Source organism: Arctopsyche grandis, chromosome 2 (genome assembly GCF_051622035.1).
Source record: "Arctopsyche grandis isolate Sample6627 chromosome 2, ASM5162203v2, whole genome shotgun sequence".
Classification (NCBI taxonomy): Eukaryota; Metazoa; Arthropoda; class Insecta; order Trichoptera; family Hydropsychidae; genus Arctopsyche; species Arctopsyche grandis.
Window position 1 is genome coordinate 7492779 of NC_135356.1, and position 20269 is coordinate 7513047.

At 33.0% G+C, this 20269-nt stretch overlaps 2 protein-coding genes across 2 annotated transcripts; one reads left to right on the forward strand and one right to left on the reverse strand.

Annotated features, from left to right (window-relative positions):
• Positions 1-756: 756 nt before the first annotated feature.
• LOC143922234 (odorant receptor 67c-like) lies at positions 757-5096 on the reverse strand. The gene is made up of 7 exons (XM_077445451.1): positions 4923-5096; positions 4086-4591; positions 3835-4003; positions 3669-3765; positions 1381-1482; positions 1149-1304; positions 757-1068 (listed from the first exon to the last, which is right to left on the reverse strand). Exons 1-7 carry the CDS (start codon positions 5090-5092, stop codon positions 1003-1005), a joined length of 1266 nt encoding a protein of 421 aa, XP_077301577.1. The 5' UTR covers positions 5093-5096; the 3' UTR covers positions 757-1002.
• Positions 5097-11095: 5999 nt separating this feature from the next.
• On the forward strand, positions 11096-19363 carry MnM (myomesin and myosin binding protein). Its single transcript, XM_077445452.1, has 3 exons — positions 11096-11286; positions 15354-16844; positions 17729-19363. The coding sequence occupies exons 1-3, from the start codon at positions 11223-11225 to the stop codon at positions 19222-19224; spliced, it is 3051 nt and encodes a 1016-aa protein (XP_077301578.1). The 5' UTR covers positions 11096-11222; the 3' UTR covers positions 19225-19363.
• Positions 19364-20269: the final 906 nt, after the last annotated feature.

A 20269-nucleotide genomic window follows, 5' to 3' on the forward strand; every position in this document is an offset into this window, starting at 1 on the left:
GTCTGACAACATTTCGATTTGATATCCTACAGTCTTCCGATCATATTTTCAAATCATCTGTTTTTCTCCCGTCAGTGGCTATGTATATTTTCATTTCTGTTTTAAAGTCGAGGCTATTTTTATTTACGTTAGTTTGTAGATTTATCTTTGAAAGCTCATTGTTCAATTCTTCATTTATCGCAAAACACACAATTGTCTTATCTTCATTACAATCTAAAAGAGTTTCTTCTGTTTTGGAATCGTCAATGCAAGAAGGATACAATCGCTTCATAATAGTTTCATCATACGACATTCCGGGGAGTCAAGATAAGTACTAACAATTTTTCAAACATAACTGCACATATAATGGAATAGAATACAATAGAGACATCTATAGACGATCAGGAAAATTTTTCATATACATATAACGGATTTGCGAGAAATACATTATATACATAGGTAGCATTTATAAGATTCAACAAATTCGAGATGCTAATAACTTAAATTTGCAAGAAACTGGAGCGGGAGGATACCGATTTATTGCATCTGTCACAACAATTAAGCTGGAAAAATCGATCAATCTGTGTTTTAATAACTATAAGACCTTGCCAGCAGCATATTTGGCCGAGACTTGATCCCACGACCAATCTATTTACCAGTCCACAACGCTGTGGTATGTATGTAAATATGTTTAAGAATCTAACTTCAGTAAAAATATCTCAGTGTTTTTTAAAAGCATCTCATTTTAAAATAAATTATCAATAAAAGACATTAGATACTTTGGTGTCTATTTATTAGTAAATCGTAACTATTTTACTACATGATTTAGTTACTTATTTGTGTTTATTAATTTGCAATTACAGTGTGTGCATTCAATTTCTATCCACTATGTTTGTATGCATGTGCATATTTATTTCAGTTAATTTATAACGTACTTAATAAGTTTTGTCATATTTCATTATACGTAGGTACAATATTAGATATTGGTGATGTAATGAGACAAAATTTTAAAATAAAATATAATTAAATTTCAGTTTCTTGATACATATTATGCAGTAACATAAAATAAGACCATGATGTACTTAAAATCTGTAAGAGATAAAAATGAGATATAATTGTAATCGGTGAATAATATAAAAAATATAAAATTACGAAACAAATAACATTACCGACGCAAAAGTGTCCATGTTGACATTCATAAAACCCATTGCTGAAATGGCAGTCGGATATAAAGAACGCATTTGTATCATCAAAATTGACATTTTTAATGATTGAGATCCGTCAACCCAACCGGCAGAGTATGCTGAAAATCTCATTGCTAGGCTCTAAGGTCAAAATTTAAATCAGTATTTTATTAGATAAATGTAATTTGTATAATATTTAGCATATAATGAAAGGTACCTCTTCCGTAAGCTTGTTTCCATAGAAGCATATAAGTGAGATTTGTGAAAGGGCGGTAAAAACAAACAGAGCATATTTAAACGCCGCATCCTTCGGTGCGATCTATAAAATAATTTACTTTTTTATCTTATTTTATTATACCTATAAGGAAGCTGTACCAGTCTCCATCAGTAAAGGTGCAGACACACATACTCTTTTTAGATAGTTTTGAAAATGCAAAAAAAACCGCTGGCATGCTTAGTCTGCGCCGTCGCGATCTTCCCAAAACTCACTTCCTGGAGTGTTTTCGGTGATATTTTATCCTTGCATTGAAATAGTTTATACGATGATACCCATATTTTAGAAATGTAGGAGAAACTTAAGATTGTACAAAGTAAGAATGATCTGAAGAAACGCCCTTCAGTGTGTTTGCGACTTAATACGAATTTCATATTAAAGATAATATTATAGTACCGATGTAGGAAGACACTTAGGAAAAAGGTATGTACATGCTGTCCCTTACACCGCCACTCGACTTATATCATTTCGTGCAGACAATAGAGCATTGTACGTGTGAAATTGGTCTAAATGGAGTGTAAGGGACAGCATGTACGTTTTACCCAAGTGGTAAAACGGTACGTTTATTTTCTTAATGGACTTTAGATATTTTTATTTCCAAAAAATTTCAAGCAATCCGTTTATAGAAAAATTTGAAGATAATATTTTGGCTTTATGGTTCCCAATCCGGTTTTATGGTTACAATTCCCGTTCCCGTTCCCGTTCCCGTTCTCGTTCTCGTTCTCGTCCCCATTCCTATTCTCGTTCCCGTTCCCATTTGTCGGAAAAACGCAGGCAGCGAACACGTTGGTCGCGACGCGAAAACATTTGAAATTGTAGCGTTGCAATGACATTCATTCCCGTTTTTCCCGTTTCCGTTCCCATTTTTCCCGTTTTTTTTCACAGTTATCTTCCCGGATATTGCATACAACAAATCCTGAAATTTCCATCGCAATCGGTTCAGTGGTTTAGAAGCCTATTCGAGACACACACACACAGACATTCATTTTTATATGTTATATATAGATAACACAGTTTGAATTATTTCATTTTGATTATTTGGTTTATCGTCAACGGTACAAGGCTCACAGGTGGGGCTGCAAGACGTCCCGGTTTTCCGGGATTGTCCCTGTTTCACGCCATTGACCCAGGCGACTCATATTTGTATCATGTTGGGTGCACATCGCTTACTGGCAATACATATATTTTTAATTTATTTATTTGTTTTTACATATATACCAGGAAGGCTTAACAGGTAAACCCCAATGCGCCTTCCCGGCCAATTACAAACAATGCAGCATTTTTATTACACAAGTCGCTGAATTACGAGATACTGAAAACTCGAAATTAACGATACATCTATGAATTGTACATAAATTTTATTGTACATTAATCATACTCACATTAATCATTTGATTCACGACCGCGCGAACTGTTTCAGTCCGCTGATATATGTACATATGTTCGATTATGAGGAAAACGTGATACAAAAATATATCAGCGGACTGAAACAGTTCACGCAGTCATGAATCATATACATACATACATATGTATGTATCAGCTGCCAGTAAGCGTTGTGCACCCAACATGATACAAATATGAGTCAGCGGCCGTCATAGTGGTAATATTAAAATAATAATAAACTAAATAAACTGAAAAAAAAGAAAGGAAATACTAGCATATAAAAGGAAGGATCTTAAATATAATTTGTTAAGTTTACGCTTTTTACAAAGTTTTTTTTCATTGTAATATCTGTCTGTGCCTATGTACATTTTTTAATTATTGTTTTATTTTACTATAAGACCACAGAGCCCAAATCTTTTGTAAAATGTAAAAAGATTCATAGCAAATGAATAAATACGAATTACAATGGTATATGGGGGGGGGGGGGTTAAAATTAAAATGTCCTGGTTTGGATATGAATAAATCTGGCAGCGCTACTTACGGGGCTCAGTAAGTGCCCGAACAAAGGATACGCTGGAGTTCTCATAGACGCGGGCGAGTGCGTGCATACACAATAGACCCACCACGATAAACCTATACGTGCCTAGACAATACATAAATTAATCGGGGATGGTGTGGTGTGCAACTTGTCCTTTATAAGGAGGTACACACGGTAGATCAGATTATTTCTGGAGTGAGCGGTGGATTTGTGTGGACCTCTTGAATCGTGCAATAAATGCTGTGAAGCGACTTTGGCCTTTCATTTGGATTACGCAACATTATTAATATATTACTATGCAAATACTTACAGTGACGCAGAATAGCTGCATACAAATTAAAACTGTACTTCCGAGAAGGTTAAAAAACAACTGAAACGAAAAGATTTCTTCTATTTCCTTGACGTAACTGCAATAGCAATGCGAAAAATTGTAAAATGAATAATAATAAAAATCTGAACAATGATATGCTCTATACCTGAATAATTTGTTGTGTTTTTTGACGATTGTTTTAATCGCTTCTTCGGAATCTTTATATGTCAACAGGGTCAATTCTCTTTTCATTAACTGAAGATGCATACAAACATGAGAGACTAAAACACAAAATAAACAGTCCGTGGCCGCCATCAAAGAACACACGTAAATTCCTGTAATTTCACAAAAATTAAATCAATATCAAAATGTGAAAATAATCAAATGCTTCTCACAAAAATAAAATAAACTTCACACCGTCGTATGTTTGCGGTATGAATGTTGCAAGGAAAATAAAAAAATTAGCATGCGTATCATAAGGATGCCACATCACGTATGGCAAATCTGCATTTTCACTCCAGCGTCTTGTAGATAGTCCCAAGAGTTTCATAGACACATTATAAATGATTATCGAGACTGGAATCACACTCCACATGGATGCCAAGATGTTGATTTGCATCATGTAGAAAAATATGTACTTCTTAGTGGTCACCATGTTGTCCACGACGATTTGCTTCACTTCCAAATTCTCCATGTCCGGCCACATCGTTTTCAGGCTATCCACAAGTTTGGATATCTTCATTCCTTTCATAATCAAGATTGCAGACTTCAACAAACCAAAAATACAGACACACGTGCAGGGAATCATCCCGAACACGGCCAAAAAATTGTCGTTTGAACTGCTCATCAAACTGCGATAATAATGTATGAATTCTAGGATGATGTAAATTGCCGTCAAAATATATGCACTTATGTATAAAGTCCTAAAATGCCATAAAAAATGTTAAAAATACTGTTTCAAATTCAAAATTAAATGAGCCGTTATAATTTATAATGGAATAAGTGCACTTTTCTTCATTTCGAGAAATATCTCGCAAAATAATAAATATAATGTTTTGCGTTTAACAATATTTAAAAATACTGGTGGCCTCTAATACGTTTATTCTGCTTTTCCAAGATTCTGCACATAACGAATTGAAATAAGTATTAACAATTTGTCAATTAAGTCAAACAGAAATAGTGTTTTTGGAATTGAAAAATGGATTTGGGCTACTTTCAAATATAACGACTCATACGTATGCAAATCAATATAACCATTGGAATATCCGGAAAATTTTGCTTCCAGATTTCTTTTCGCGAAATACATTGTTAAGTCCGGCTAATCTTAAAAACATATTAACTGTATCAAATCCATCTTCGAAATTACAAGTGACTTCTTTTAAATCAGCAAGTTTCTTATCTTCTTTTTCGGTAGCAATCTCCATGCTAACTTTCCTATAAGACAATTACAAATAAAAATAAGCAAATATTCAATTTTTTATTTGGTTTATATATTTCAATGAGTTGTATTTTAATTTGTCTCGATTTTATTTAAAATTAATAATGATTTTCATTTTTTCTTGACCTTTGAAAATGGAACGATTTCTAAATATTGGGAAAAACTTATTTATTACGAAATTTTTACCTTGTTTTATTAGTAATGCAAAAAAAAGATATACATATCTAATATTATTTTTTATTACGAAAAAAAAAATTATATTAGGATTTTTGAAACATAGATTCATATTATGACTGAAATTGACACGGATTTGTCAGGTTTTATGGAATAAACTGATACTTCAATTTTACCTTCTCTTTTTGCAGATTTGCAATGAATATTGTAATTAATACCTTTTATACGATAATTAAATTTATAAATTTATTTATTTAGAATTTAAAATACTATAAAAGAATCGAGTACTTTTGTCGAAGTGCAATCAAAAGCGACTGAGAATTAGAATTCAATTTTAAATCTCCTTCAACCTTTTTATTTATTTATTTCCGGTATTAGTCTTCAGTATTCCATTAAAATTGCATATAATTAACACCTCACTGCGATAAAAAATTCATATAAAATATTAATATACTCTTTATTGACTTTATTATTCAAATCACAGTGCATACATTTTAAATTTATCGTTTCATTACTCGTGTTTTCATATATAATATAAATTTAAAAAAATTAAACTCACATATACACATAAATAATATTTTTATTAAAATTTACATATACATACATATGTAAATTTATAAGTATATGCTCAAATCGACATTTTTAAAATTCGACAGATAACTTTAAAGTCGACAAATAATTTTAACAATTTCATAAAAAAGCAAAGCTCTTGCATTTCGAACTAATATTTTTTTTACATTCTTAGGATTTGAGTTCAGCTTTCAAGAATGAAACCGTAAATCTGTGATATATGTATATATATCGCGACGCAAAAAAAAAAATGTACATGAGGCTTTTCCTCCCGTATTCTGCGCGCGCACATTAATACGGGAGAAAAAGCCTGTTCCTCTTGTTCCTGTTGTATCCTGCTCGCGCAAATTAAGTGAGTATGTACCGTTTACCATGCACCCTTTTTTATCTTTCGACTTAAGATCTTTCGATTTTCGATCTTTGCCTTCCGATATTTGCGTTTTCGGGCGTTTCACATGCGGGCCCGTGAGGTAGACCCCTAAGATATATAAGTATATAAAGTAAAAATTAAATGATAAATAATAAATTTCATAGCAATTGAATATAACTCACCTTGCTTGTTCTCATACTAGTCAATTATTAAATGACATAGGCACATGTTATGTACTATATACATACATACAAATAAAAAAAATATTTCGAGGAATATGTAAATAAAAATTCATAAGTTGAAACATATTCTACATTTACTGTGTTTCCCACTCTTTTATTCCCGAATTCCGAGATATTGCATTGCATATATGTATGTAAATATGAATATTCTAATATTTATATTTATTAGCTGAGTATTACAAATTTCCCATTATGCTGTCGATTCATATTCTGCAAACTTTCAGGTATTTTCGTGTGTGTTTATTTATGATTCGAGAGCCTGAAATATTATTCTGTGGAATCAACCCAAAATAGATTATCGGGAATCGCAATAAATGTTTGGCTGGTTTGTATATATTAAAATATATTTCGATCCATCGAATCTGTAATCAATTCAAAACATATTCACTTTATAAATACATATATAAATGGGTTCCAAGTTTAAATCGATTGAAATAATTTTAAAGTGGAAGAAATATTTTCATTACCTTTAAAAAAAAATATGATGTGCATATCTATATTGTAAACGAAATATTTATTTATACTTCATTTATTTGCAGTACACTGTTGTGTTGAATTTTTCCTTTCATATACTAAACTATAACTACGATAGATGTCGCATCTTATATCATTTCTTATATGTACTTTGCATAAAATAAATTCAATAATGACAATAGTACAAAAAAAAAAAAAAATATATATATATATATATATACATATAATGCTATAATATTTACATTCTGAACTTACTTTATTTATAATTAAGTAATCAATTCAAATTAAAGATGATTTCCATCTTCTAAAAGTCCAATAATTGTTTGCGTATAAGTTTATTTCATTAAAATTAAAATAGATATAAAATTAATTAAAAAAATTCATTGAAACCAAAAATAGCATCAAGCCACTTACCAAATACCAGTTTAATCTATTATTAATATGAATGTGATTTATTTTTTGAAAACGTATGACCTTGAAAAATCTCTATAGAATGTTAAACGCTTTGTCTTTTTCTGTTCGGTTGTTTAAGCAACCGAATAAACACGCCATTACTTCTCAGTACGATAGTTGCTGTAATATAAACAGGTGTTCGATAAACATTTTTGACAGTTTTATATTTTTAAAATCGCCTTGAGATCAATGAATGTGCTATATTTTTAGATAAATCGAAGACAAAAAGTACCTTTGAACGTATAACTACGTCTAATCGCGAAGGTACATATCGCATAGGTGATCGGATAAATGCACTCAAGAGAGCCGCACTCTCAAGACATCCAAACATCCGGAAGAATGCACTAAATTGTACTGAATAGTGGCGCAGTTTCGAGAAATCCTAAATCTTAAATTTCAAAGATGCTCCAGAAGAACTAACGCAATACAATTCCATAAAAAAGCATCAAGGGGTATCTGTATGTTATCCGAGGGTGCCAAATCTTTTTTGTAGAATTCTTCTTGAGCGCTTTTGAAAATTAGGATTTCTCGAAACTGCGCCACTATTCAATACAATTCAGTGCATTCTTCCGGGAACTGATAACATGTCACTGAGTTATCTCTTGCGCAGCAAAAATATGTATAATACTTACATATGTTATCAAAGCCAGCAGCATAGCTCGGTCGTTAAGCTTCTGCCTAACGCCGAGAGGCACCGGGTTCGATCCCATGAGCTGACCTCGATTGAAAGAATTTTTCCGAGTATATTTATAGTTCTGCTGGTCAGACCTGGATATTTGTGACTCTAGGTCGGTCGCTTCCTATCAGAGTTTGCCAATTTTCTCTGATTTCATTGTTGAAACGGTTTCCGATTAAAAATTGGCTAAAAATCTTCCTACCTACTATGTCATCACTATTTGAGTATGATTAATGTACAATAAAATCAATGTACAATTCATAGATGTCTCGTTAATTTGCGAGTTTTCAGTGTCTCGTAATTCAGCGACTTGTATAATAAAAATGCTGTATTGTTTGTAATTGGCCAGGAAGGCGCATTGGAGTTTACCTGTAAGGCCTTCCTGGTAAAAATGTAATAAAATAAATAAATTGACTAAAAATGTAGCAATAATAATTAGTTGACTAAAAGCAAATCAGCAGAATCACTTCAAAATTATACGAGAAGCGTATGAAATTTTGCATGAAATCACGTAAAATTTCGTAGTAAATGATACTACATACATATAATTTCAAAGATGTTCACAAAATAAATATTTTTTTAAGTATATTTTAACTCACAATTCGATTTAATAAATTGAAAACAGAAAATTGCTGCCATTTTGATTCATACTAAGAAACTACATATATACTTAAGTTGATCCGATGTAGCGTGAGACTTGGAACCGAGCATGCTGTCGCATTCGTGATGTGTTGTAACATTGTAAGGACGTAAAATAATTTATATATATTTTTTAATTATTTCATATTTAACTCTATAAGCTGTCCGTAACATGACGTTAAAAATTATGTACTTTTATCGTCTAAAAAATATAAATTTTCATTAACGTAAAATATATACGTATTCCATAAATTAATTAATAATATCAAAAACTTACGTATTTTATATTAAAATTTAAAAATTTTAGTATTTCGCTATACGACCGCTATACGCATGAATAATGTCGTACATACATAATGTTATAAATAATAATATGTGACTGTAATAAAATTAAGAATGTATACGTATAGTGTTATTTTCATTTCAAATTTCATTTAACCGTGAAGTCAACGCACGGTCGTAAAATCTGCCCTCCATTAAATTTCTCCCCAACTCATTTTTATCACCTTTTTTTTCACGTTTGTTGTTACACGAATGCACTATGGTACAACCTATCATTTAAATGACTTTCGGTTTTGGTTTTATATAAGATTACCGAAATTTCACGCAAAAATATGTTTCGCTTTAGCGTTCCGTTTTATGTGACTGCTGCTGTATATCTTGACCAAAATATAATGGCGAATTGAAACGAAATAAAATTGGCCCTCCCGGGTCAAGTGGGGGGTGAATACGATAGCATATATGTACATATGTACATTTCTTCTAATACTAAATCAGTTCGACTATAATTATCAAATTTTATACTCAAATTATGCAAAAATTAAAAATAAACATGGGAAATTTTGGCATGACTGGAAATGTATTTTTTTGGTTTCTATTAATAAAATAATTTCTCGTAAAAAGACTTAATAATCTTCTTGAAGTCGTTTGGTTGTTTGAAAATTTGTCTCAAATATTATTGTAAGATTCTTTTTATTCATCGCTTATTAATGGTATTTTTTCAATACCATCTGTATTCCTTTAATTTAAAATATATGATTTTTTAAATATTATTTTATTTTATTTATTTTAATTGCTACTACTTACATACGTACGTTGATTTTCTTCCATCGCTAGTTTTAATTTGTTTCCATTTTATCGATAATTCATGCCATCGTAATGTAGCCTGCGATATTTTTGGTTAAAATAAATCCTGTTAATTAAATTAAAATTAATATTTTTATTAATTATTTGCAATTTTAATCGTAAATTGTTAACATGAAGTTAGATGACGTTTATAAGAAAAAGTTAACGCTCGCTTAACATGCATATAATAAGAAAATTACGTGGAAAACTTTGATTTTTCCGTACAAATAGTTATGTTGGAGATTCAAAATTTTCAAAAATTTTTTTGAAACTAACATAAATTCAATTTATGTTAAAAAAATAGATTTTTTAAAAACATTTTTATAAAAAAATTACCTTGTTGGAAAATCTTATGCATATATTTTTTTTGTGGATGGTTATTTTATCGTTTGAAAGTCGATATTGAAATATCTGACTAGTTTCGAAAATATAAACATTTATTTGACGATTTTTATATATTTATTTTATTTAGCCTAAAGAAAAAGATCTCCGATAAATGTATTTTACCAGTGATGAAGTATGGATGTGAAAGTTGGACATTGAACGCCAAAATGCTATATAAACTCCAATGCACTCAAAGAACTATGGAACGCTGTTTGCTTGGCATAACGAGGAAAGATAGGAAACGGAATACGTGGGTGAGAAGTATTACAAGGAATTTGGTGGATAGAGTGAAGAGGTTGAAATAGCAATGGGCATGATTAGAAGAATGGACAAAAGAAGTGGAGAATAGCATCTGAGATAATGCAAAAGGATAAAAGAAAGATCGCAGGGAAGATGTGTAGACGAAATTACGAAAATGAATGAGAGTTGCGCAAAACAGAGGGTGTTGGAGAGGCCTTCATCCAGCAGTGGATGGTCAATGGCTGTAGATGATTTTTTATAGATCTATGTGTAGTTTCTTCATACAAAACCAGTTTGATTGAGATGCTGCAGTACTATACAATTTCTATAGACGAGCCGCGCCCGCTTCCAATATAGATATATTTGTTTTCTATACATTGAAAACCTGCTGAATAGAATTTTCAAAATAGACCATCATAAAATGAAAACAGCATGCATATGTAAGTACATACATAACTCCAGACTACTCCTGCTTAAAATCGAATCACACTCTTGATACTATGTACATACATACTTACTTACGATGATCTGGACCATCGATGGACGATGAGGATTCACTAAGTCGGCTCGTTGGTGGTGTGAGTGTCTTAATTTACATACATATGTGAGTGTGTGTGTTTGTTGCGGCCGGTGCTTGGTTTCGGCAGTTGGTCGTCGGCAGTGTTGGCCCCCGGTTGAGCTCGGTTCTGTTGGGTTGGGTGGTGGTGGGGAGGGGAGGCACTGGGGGAGGAGAGACCCTCCCGAGGAGACCATCACCACCCCCATAGCCATGGGGAACACCCATTCGGCTGGACCACACCGCACCAGGAAGAACGTCCACTGGAGGGCCGCAGGTGAGGACAGAGAGGGAGAGAGAGAGAGAGAGAGAGACCACCACCACCTCTACAATCTCTCACCACACGTAACGCACCGATCCCTATTTTTAGAAGCTCGAACACAGACAGACTCCCGGCGATCAGAGTAAACACACCAGACCGACCCAGGGGCGCACGCCACTCACTCATTTGGCGATTGCTATCCCGAATCGAGAAGTGAAATGCCCCCTTTCAGCACACCTTGCTTGTTTCTTCTCGATTTAGCTCACTGTTGTCGATTGGTGGGCTTTGATCTTTTCACACCTGCCGATCTGAACAAGAATCAGTACCCGGCGTAAGCATTTCCCGGATTTGAACCCTTCCACAGTGGCGTAGCGTGAATTCCTGGTGCCCCCCCCCCCGCAAAATATTTTAAGGCACCCCCCCCCCATTATATTCATATTATTTACTTACTTTATTTTTATTTTATTTTATATACGGCCGCAAGGACCATTGAACAATAATAATAATACATAGAAATACAATATTAAATAAGAAAAGAAAAGAAAAAATATGAGTTTCAAAAGTAATTGAATAAATAAATGAATGAATTAAAACAATAAAATAAAATGCATTTAACATTTGTATAAATTAGAAAAATGATGATGCAACAATTTTTTTAAACTATGTTTACTAATATTAAAAAATCAAATTGGCTAAATTCGTTTCCCAGTTTATGAAGTCGGGGTATGTATAATTTTTGATGTGGAATAAATAGTTGCATCTGGTAAACTCCCCGGTGTATGAAAATTTATGAGGTCCACTAATTCACTACAGTCCATAACTCCGCCGAGTACATCAAAAGACATAATAAATCATTGATTATTCTCCTGTCACAACGTTTGATCATATTCAATTTAATATACTTGTTGGTGACAGGGTCAGATTTTGTACAAAATTTAAAATCAACGCATCTAATAAATCTATTCTGAATCCTCTCAATGGAATTACTATGTACCTGTGAATTATGGGACCATACTGGCGAATTGTATTCAAGTCGATTCCTTGCCAATGAGAAAAATAATAATTTAATTGTGTTAATATTGTTAAAATGAATTGAATTTCTTATAACAAAATAACTTTCAAAATTATTAATTTATACCTTTTTTACGTATCGGTATATGTATCTATATATCGAGGTGCATTAATAGTTTAATCTGGACGACCAACAAGCAGTGCACAATCTGTTTAAAGTAACTGATGGTGAATTTTCCTTAAAAACTTCTAAGAAAAATTTATAACTTTAATTGGTTTTAATCATATAATTTTGTTTTATTGTTTAAACATTGAAAAAATATATACAAGAATAAGAGAATTCTCAGCTAATAGGTTGAAGTGGCACTGACGTTCAAAAGATGGAAAAAGACGGTAGTCTTCTAGCCCTATTGGCATATATCAATTACACATTGAGGATAAATTCAAAATATGTTAATGTATATGTACATACTCATATAGTACAAATAGGTTGAAAAATAAGAAAAGTTTTTAAAATAGTTATTTCAAAAAAATTACGGAACGAATTAAAAAATCGGTGAAAAAAGGCGCGCTTCATGGCGCCCCTCAGGTGTCAGCGTCCCCCCGTATTGCGGGGTCTGCGAGCGCAGTAGCTACGCCACTGCACTTCCATATGAATTATGACCGATTTAAAATTTGGTTCGTTGTTCAATTCCATCTCTTTGTTTGTCTATGGCAGAGCATCGCAACGTGTGGACCGCGGCACTTGTAGTAGCCGCGGTCCACACGTTACCATTAAGCCATTAAGAGGGCTGGACACCAGCACCTTGTCCATACAAACGTATTACACTTCTCCCTTCCTCAATTATGGCACTAGAGAAATTATTTTTTAATATGCTATGGATATCCACCATAGGCATGTTTTTATCTTATTATTTTTTTTAGCTATTTTTTATAGGAGCTAGGAGCCACCAAACATCTAAAAAATCGCCTCATTTTTACACCCACGAAAAGAGTCTAGCATGCTAATTTAATGGTTGATTTTTAAAAAAATACGAAGAGAAACAGAAAATATCTTTCTCATACCGATGATGAAATTTTTTTTTAAATTGGTCCAGTTTCTGGATTCCTAAACAGGAATTCCTAAAGCGCCACAATGGTCAAAAAATATAACACAAAAAAAAACAAAACAACAATTAAACATAAATTAATACATAACGAAAATAATATACTAATCAATTACACATAAAAAAAAATACATTTGAACATAAACATAAATACATCCATACATAAACATAGCATTTAATAATAACAGCATTTAATAATAAATAGTAATTAATAATAACAGATAAAGTAAAAATATCAAATAAAAAATATAGCATAAGGAATGCCTTGGAAATGGAAGAGAGTTATTCAAAATTTCACTCACAAATCACAATCAATCATGAAAACAATGATGAGCGCAGACTACCAGATAAATGGGTTAATTTCCTTAATTTCCGACAATTTACGCTCACTAAGGTGGAAAATATCACATTCAGTCTCGGCAGCAACGATTTCATTAAGAAGTCGAATAGCTCTTGGAACAGGAGCCATTCGAAAAAGAATTGTGCGGGCAGGAGGTACAGCCATCATATGATGATGTCTACCACGCACATAGTGATTAGGGACATAAAGTCCCAACTGCTCCAGCAACAACGGGCATATTACTACTGGTGCATTTACTAGTTTGAATATGAAGTATCTAAAACGCCAGTTGGAATATATTACAACTGAAAACGTGCTAATTAACGTTCCCTTGATACGATGAAAGTTTTCCACTAGGTCCATCGATGGAAATCCCAAGTTCACGTTTTAAGCTCTGACTTAATGTACATAAATAAATAATTATAAATAATATGTATAACATACATATGTTCAATAACAGTTTCCGTGTTTTACCAGCTCAATAACAATGTTGCTTTACCTGGTAAAGTAATATTTGGAAACTCCATCAAAATACTTTTTTTGGAAAACCAGAATAGTCTAAATTATTCGGAAAATTATAAATTTGCGCAGTAGTCTGAGTCCGCAATGGAACTTTTTTTAATTCTCTACTTAGTTATCAAAACTTATAACTTGCCGAAAATATCTACTTCATTTCAATATTATTCTGCCTTTTCATTTGGCATTCCAAAAATTTCTCTCCTGCTGCATTTCAAAATGTATTTATTCTGGTCAACGGACGCTAACTTCACCGTTAGTCGTAAACTTTAAACGTTTATATTATATAGGTCACACATTGCATAAAATTACATTTCAAAATCTATTGAGTACATGTATGTAATACACAATAAAATTAAATAAAACAAAAAATAAATTTTATATTAGAATTTAATGACTTGCCAAGAGTGTGTGATGAAAACATTGACATAAATTATAGTGCAGTGACATTACAGAAATTAACCAAAGTAACAATCAACATTTAATTGTTATTAATAGATTTTCTTTAATATAGTCAACCGACGTCCTTTTGGATACACATTTCATCTGAATATTCAGTTCTACCGGATAAGGCTCTGAAGTATATTTGCCTTTCATGAATCTTTGGAGGAAGTATCTATATATGTACATACATATACATCATATCATGTAAATCTAGTATATGTACATATATCTAAAGAGCATGTGTAAGTTTGCCACTGACTGGTTTCAACTGTATGTATCTATTCCAATTTTTTTACATTGTTATATTAGCCAAAACTTTAACATTGGCATGGGCATTCGAATGCAATCGCTTATTGATACCACATGAGCAAGCTTCCCGTAATAGAACGGCGGGTCAAGTGCTTTCATCGCTCTGTAATCATAAATATAATAGGTATACATATGTACATACATACATATACATGTACATACATACATATACATATACATATCAGAATGAAGCTAAAGCATCGAACACTACACAGCTTCGCGTGGCCCTCAACTCGCCATTTTATTAATAGCCCCCGACCTGCACATTGTATTCTAATCTAGATAATACGACGACCCATGTGTGCCTCACGCTGAAATAAAATATCACTCAAATGTCGAACTGGTTCGGTTTTCAGAAGCACCACACCCTCCGGGAAAGCCTTCAGCCACTTGCGGAGAGGGACCTGATGGACGAGAGGGACGATTGCGATGGTTACCACCGAGACACGATGGAGGATCGACCCTTCAAGGGTACATGGTCGAATGCAACAGGGTTGGATCGCCGCTTTGGGTCAGGACCAATCCACCTTTGGTTCTGGGTCCCGAGCTCATCCTGGCAGGGCTTGAACCTGGGTTTCAATACCGGTTCAGGGTTTGCGCCCAGAATGCAGCCGGTGTTTCGAACCCTAGTGAGATATCTGACGTCTTGCATGTCAGCTCAGAGAGGGGAGGGATGGGTCCTCCCAAGTTCCAAATGGGACTCGAAGATGTCGAGTCCATGGAGAATGAAAAGACGGAATTCAGAGTTTACTTTGACGGGAATCCGGTACCTACTGTGTCGTGGTTCAAGGATGGCTTTGAAATATTTAGCAGCAGACGGACGGCTATCTTAAACGAGGATCATTGTAGTACGCTCATATTCCACCAGACATCTCTGAATGATGAGGGCGAAATCAAATGCGCAATAACAAACAGGGTGGGTCATGCTGTTAGTCGAGCTCGTCTCCGACTTCAGGCTGCTCCGAGGGTTAGGCTACCGCGAAGATACGAAGATGGATTAATCTTCGACGCTGGAGAAACCCTCGTTCTCAAAGTGGCCGTCGCTGGGAAGCCAAACCCAGAAATACAATGGCGACATGATGGACAGAACATCGAAGAGAACGACAGGATCCAAGTATCAAACGGAGACAAGTTTTCGTCGCTTAGAATCATCAACGCTTCCAGAGAGGACAGAGGAGAATATCAAGTAAACGCCAAGAATACAGTTGGAGAAGATTTGGCTTCGATCCTAGTCACCATCACGTCTAGACCTGATCCTCCAAAAGAAGTGCGAGCCATTAAAGAAGGGGATAGATCAGCCGTCATATCGTGGGAACCGCCTACTGATGATGGAGGATGTCAAATAGGGAATTATATAGTAGAATATTACAGAACTGGTTGGAACGTTTGGTTGAAGGCAACCACAGAGCGAAAGCTCACTGCAATCCTTTCAGATTTAATCGAAGGATCAGAGTATCGATTTCGCGTTAAAGCTGAAAGTCCATATGGGGTGAGCGATCCGAGTGCTGAGACTGAGTCGGTCTTCATTCCAGGAAAGAGTTCTAGCACCAACTTCCTATCAGTTTTAGAAGATGAGAAGACGAATAATATTATTGAGAGTCCTGAAATTCCGCCGGTAATGCCCAGGAGAAAGCGACAGTCGTCTCCGAAGGTGGATGAAGATAGCAGATTCAACGTCGAGCTGAACGAAAGTGTGCCAATGAGAAAGCACCGCAATATCGACCCGAAGTCGAACGAATCCGAAAATCTGGATGTCTCAAACAGTAATAACAACAATGACAAGATGAGATACGGTAGTTCTGAGTTCATGTTGATTCTTTATCCGGAAGGGGACAAAACAGACGCAGGTAATATTTTGGATTTTATAGGATTTTTAAGCTCCGTGTGCGAATATTGCTTGCGTATTTATGTATGTGTTTATTTTATTATATATAAATACATATATTGATTGTATTGTAGTTAAGTTTTAAATGGGCCTTGTACCGATGATCATTGTTTATGTTAAGTCAATATTTTAAAGTTGATTAATGTGAATCAGTTTTTGCATTACTTCCTTTAGAACTTACTATGAAAATCAATGGGTGACATTCAATTCTAAAAATAGTTTCTACCTAACTTGAATGATACAAATTACATAAATATTTAAAGTGGTGATAATAATGTAAAATCTCAGAATAAGACATTTAAAATGTTTCAGAAGCTTAAGTTAAATTGAATATGCATACATATGTATGTATGTAAGTAGTTATTATATAGGTTTTTCATTCCAAATTGTTTCATTTCAAATTAAGCCTTTTTCATTTAAAATTGACATTGAAAAGGGGTCAATTTTAAATGAAAAAGGGTCAATTTATAATGAAAAATCTGTACAAGAATATTCATATATACATATATATGTAGGTGCTATATTTTTTAATGAATTTCACAAATTCTAATTTTAGTACATAATATTTTTAATTTATTATACATACATGTACTATGCACAATTAAACGAAATGTTTATATTTTTTTAATTGTCAATAATTAAATACTAATATTACATATGATAAAGCAGCGAAATCATATGATAATTATTTTTAAATTTGCTTGTTGCGATAATAATTTGCTTAATTTTTAGTATATAATATTATTTTATAATATAATATATACTAAAAATGATTACTTTATTCATTGTTGCGATACTTGATATTTTGTGTAGATAATTATTATACAATGATTTATTTTTTCGCAGAGAAAAGGAAATCTTTTCAGCTTGATTTGGAAGATGCAATGTCACCGCCTGCTATTTCATTATCGGCACCTCAACTGGGAGCGAACATGTGTCTGATACAACCTATGAGAAATTCAGTGAGCTCAACAGAACTGCTGCACGAGCATGCAATGAACAGAGTTTATCAAGTTATGGCTCTCAAAGAGGCTGAAAAAGCCAAAGCCAAAAAGGATTTCATAACAAACGACGCCAATAGTTATTCGGATATGAGAGAAAATTCACCGTACAAGGAGAATGCCACTGTTGAATCTCCGACCGCTTCAGAAGTGAATGTATTAGATGAAGAAGAACAAGAAGAAGACATTCAAGAAGATTCGTTAATTGAAAAGGATGATTATCCTAAAAATACAAAATCAGACGAGAGTTTGAATATGGATAAGAGTGAAGAGAATAGTCTATTCGAGGATGATTACACAACGAGTACCGTCTCGTCTGGTGATAGTGACTATACAGATTCGGATAGCTTAGAAGACGGTAGGATACGAAACGCATTCGACGAAGATAAAACGTATCATCCAAGGGAAATGGTACCCAAAGGCATTCCAAAAGAACAAATTCAAGCTCCCAAAACGATTCCCAAACCCGTTCCTCTACCAGATCCCAATTTCATTCCCAAACCTATTTTAAAGAAACGCGAACCTACCCCGGTTAAACCCCAAATCAAAGAAGAAAAACCTCCAAAGACAACTCTCATGAACAAAGTTCCGCTGTTGCAAAAAATCACTAAGTCCCCCCTAGAAAAATATATTAAAGTTGGTAAGAAGGCTTTAAATAAAAAGAAAGAAGTAGTAAATAACAACCAACAATCTAATTTGAATTCAAACATGGATTCCTTGAAGCCTGCAGATAATAAAAACATGAAAGATAAGTCACCAGATATTATGGACGGAGGCCATCTCGTCGCTGAACGGTATGGCAACATGATAAAAGAGTTTGCCACAACTAAGAAGCAACAACCAATATTGTACGACAACACTGAAGATTTAAAGAAGGCTGCAGCGCAACAACAGCTAGCAGAAAATACTGAAAATATCAAAAATAATGGAGAAATTCAAAATGCTGTAACAAAAGTGGCCGTAAAAAAGACTATACAACAAAAGAAAGCGGCAAAGCCACCAACGCCTACAAAACAAAATAAGGAAATCAAAAGTGTTCCGAAAGCAGCAGAATCGAGCAACGCCAAGAAAAAAATCAGTGCAAATTCAACACCGTCTATTCAAACAGTTTCATTGCCCAAAAACTTTTCAGAGCTAAATGCAGAAGCGGAGAGTAACGTGCGTAATGCATTTAGCTATATAATTAACATATTTATGGTATTAGTAGCTTTCTGGTTGTATTTGTTCAAAAGTGAATTCTTAGCAATACCGTTCATAGCACTAGCTATCTATAGAGAAATGCACGAGGCTCTCAAAAATAAGATGCCGTCGTGGATAACAAACCGTATATCTCCAAAATGACACTATATTCATTGTTTATTTACTTATGACATTTTTGGAATAGTAATTTTTTATAAACTCTTTTAATAAAGGAAAAGTGATTTTTAAACATGTTTTACTAATTATTATAATATATGAATGTAGCATCTCATGTGTATAGAAAAATAATTTAAATCTTTGCCAGGAAACTAATAAAAAAACTTAAATGTATTATTATTATTTAAGATGAAAATAATTTTACCAAATTAACTAGTTATATAAAATATATAATATATTATTTTGTAATTTTGACTCTGTTGGATAGAATTAAACAGCATACTGGAATTGAGCCATCTCTACTTTCCCCCCATTATTAAATTTATTACAAAATTATAATATTGTAATGCGTGTGTGTTTATATGTATTATAAATAAAATAAAATTCTTGCATTTTTATCAATATGTATGTAATGAAATTAATTTTAAATTTACAACACTAAGTTATGATTTAATTATTTCCAATTTTCACATGTCTTATTTCTTGAAATCCATACAAACGTAAATTCTTTTAACAATAATTTTCTATTATATAAAAATAAAATTTTGATTTCAATATTACTGTTATATTACTATACATGCAAGAACTATTCTTATCATTGATTTTAAATGTCGTGTTTTGTAATGCATATTTTGAAGAAAATGTGATTAGTACATTGAAAGTTTTAACTGCTCATTTGCTTTTTTATAATAAATAAAACGTAGAAAATATTATAAAAAAAAATATTTTTGTGTTTTGTAACATATTTATTCCTTTTAATGTTGATTAACTCATGTAGTATTTATTAGTATTGGAATATTATTTTTTTAAAACAAAATAATGCATTTATATTCATGTTACTATAAAACATGTAGTTGTGTGAGGAAAATATGAGGGTTTTTTTCAAATACAAAAGGTTTTTATTGAGCTTAGAAGTATACATTTTTAAAAAATGTACTATGGGGGATGAACGAATGAGACGACTGGCATGTTGATGCAGATGCTTTATTTATGATAGCTGAAGGCAGAGTGAGGTAGCTACTCTGAACAC

Excerpts from the sequence above, each read along its gene's own strand:
- LOC143922234 (XM_077445451.1), bottom strand. The coding sequence starts at position 5,092 with ATGGAGATTGCTACCGAAAAAGAAGATAAGAAACTTGCTGATTTAAAA. Across the intron at positions 4,004-4,085 it reads CATACCGCAAACATACGACG|GAATTTACGTGTGTTCTTTG; the intron begins GTGTGAAGTTTA and ends GTGAAATTACAG. Across the intron at positions 1,305-1,380 it reads GAAACAAGCTTACGGAAGAG|AGCCTAGCAATGAGATTTTC; the intron begins GTACCTTTCATT and ends TTTTGACCTTAG.
- MnM (XM_077445452.1), top strand. The coding sequence starts at position 11,223 with ATGGGGAACACCCATTCGGCTGGACCACACCGCACCAGGAAGAACGTC. Across the intron at positions 11,287-15,353 it reads CGTCCACTGGAGGGCCGCAG|AAGCACCACACCCTCCGGGA; the intron begins GTGAGGACAGAG and ends TTCGGTTTTCAG. Across the intron at positions 16,845-17,728 it reads AGGGGACAAAACAGACGCAG|AGAAAAGGAAATCTTTTCAG; the intron begins GTAATATTTTGG and ends ATTTTTTCGCAG.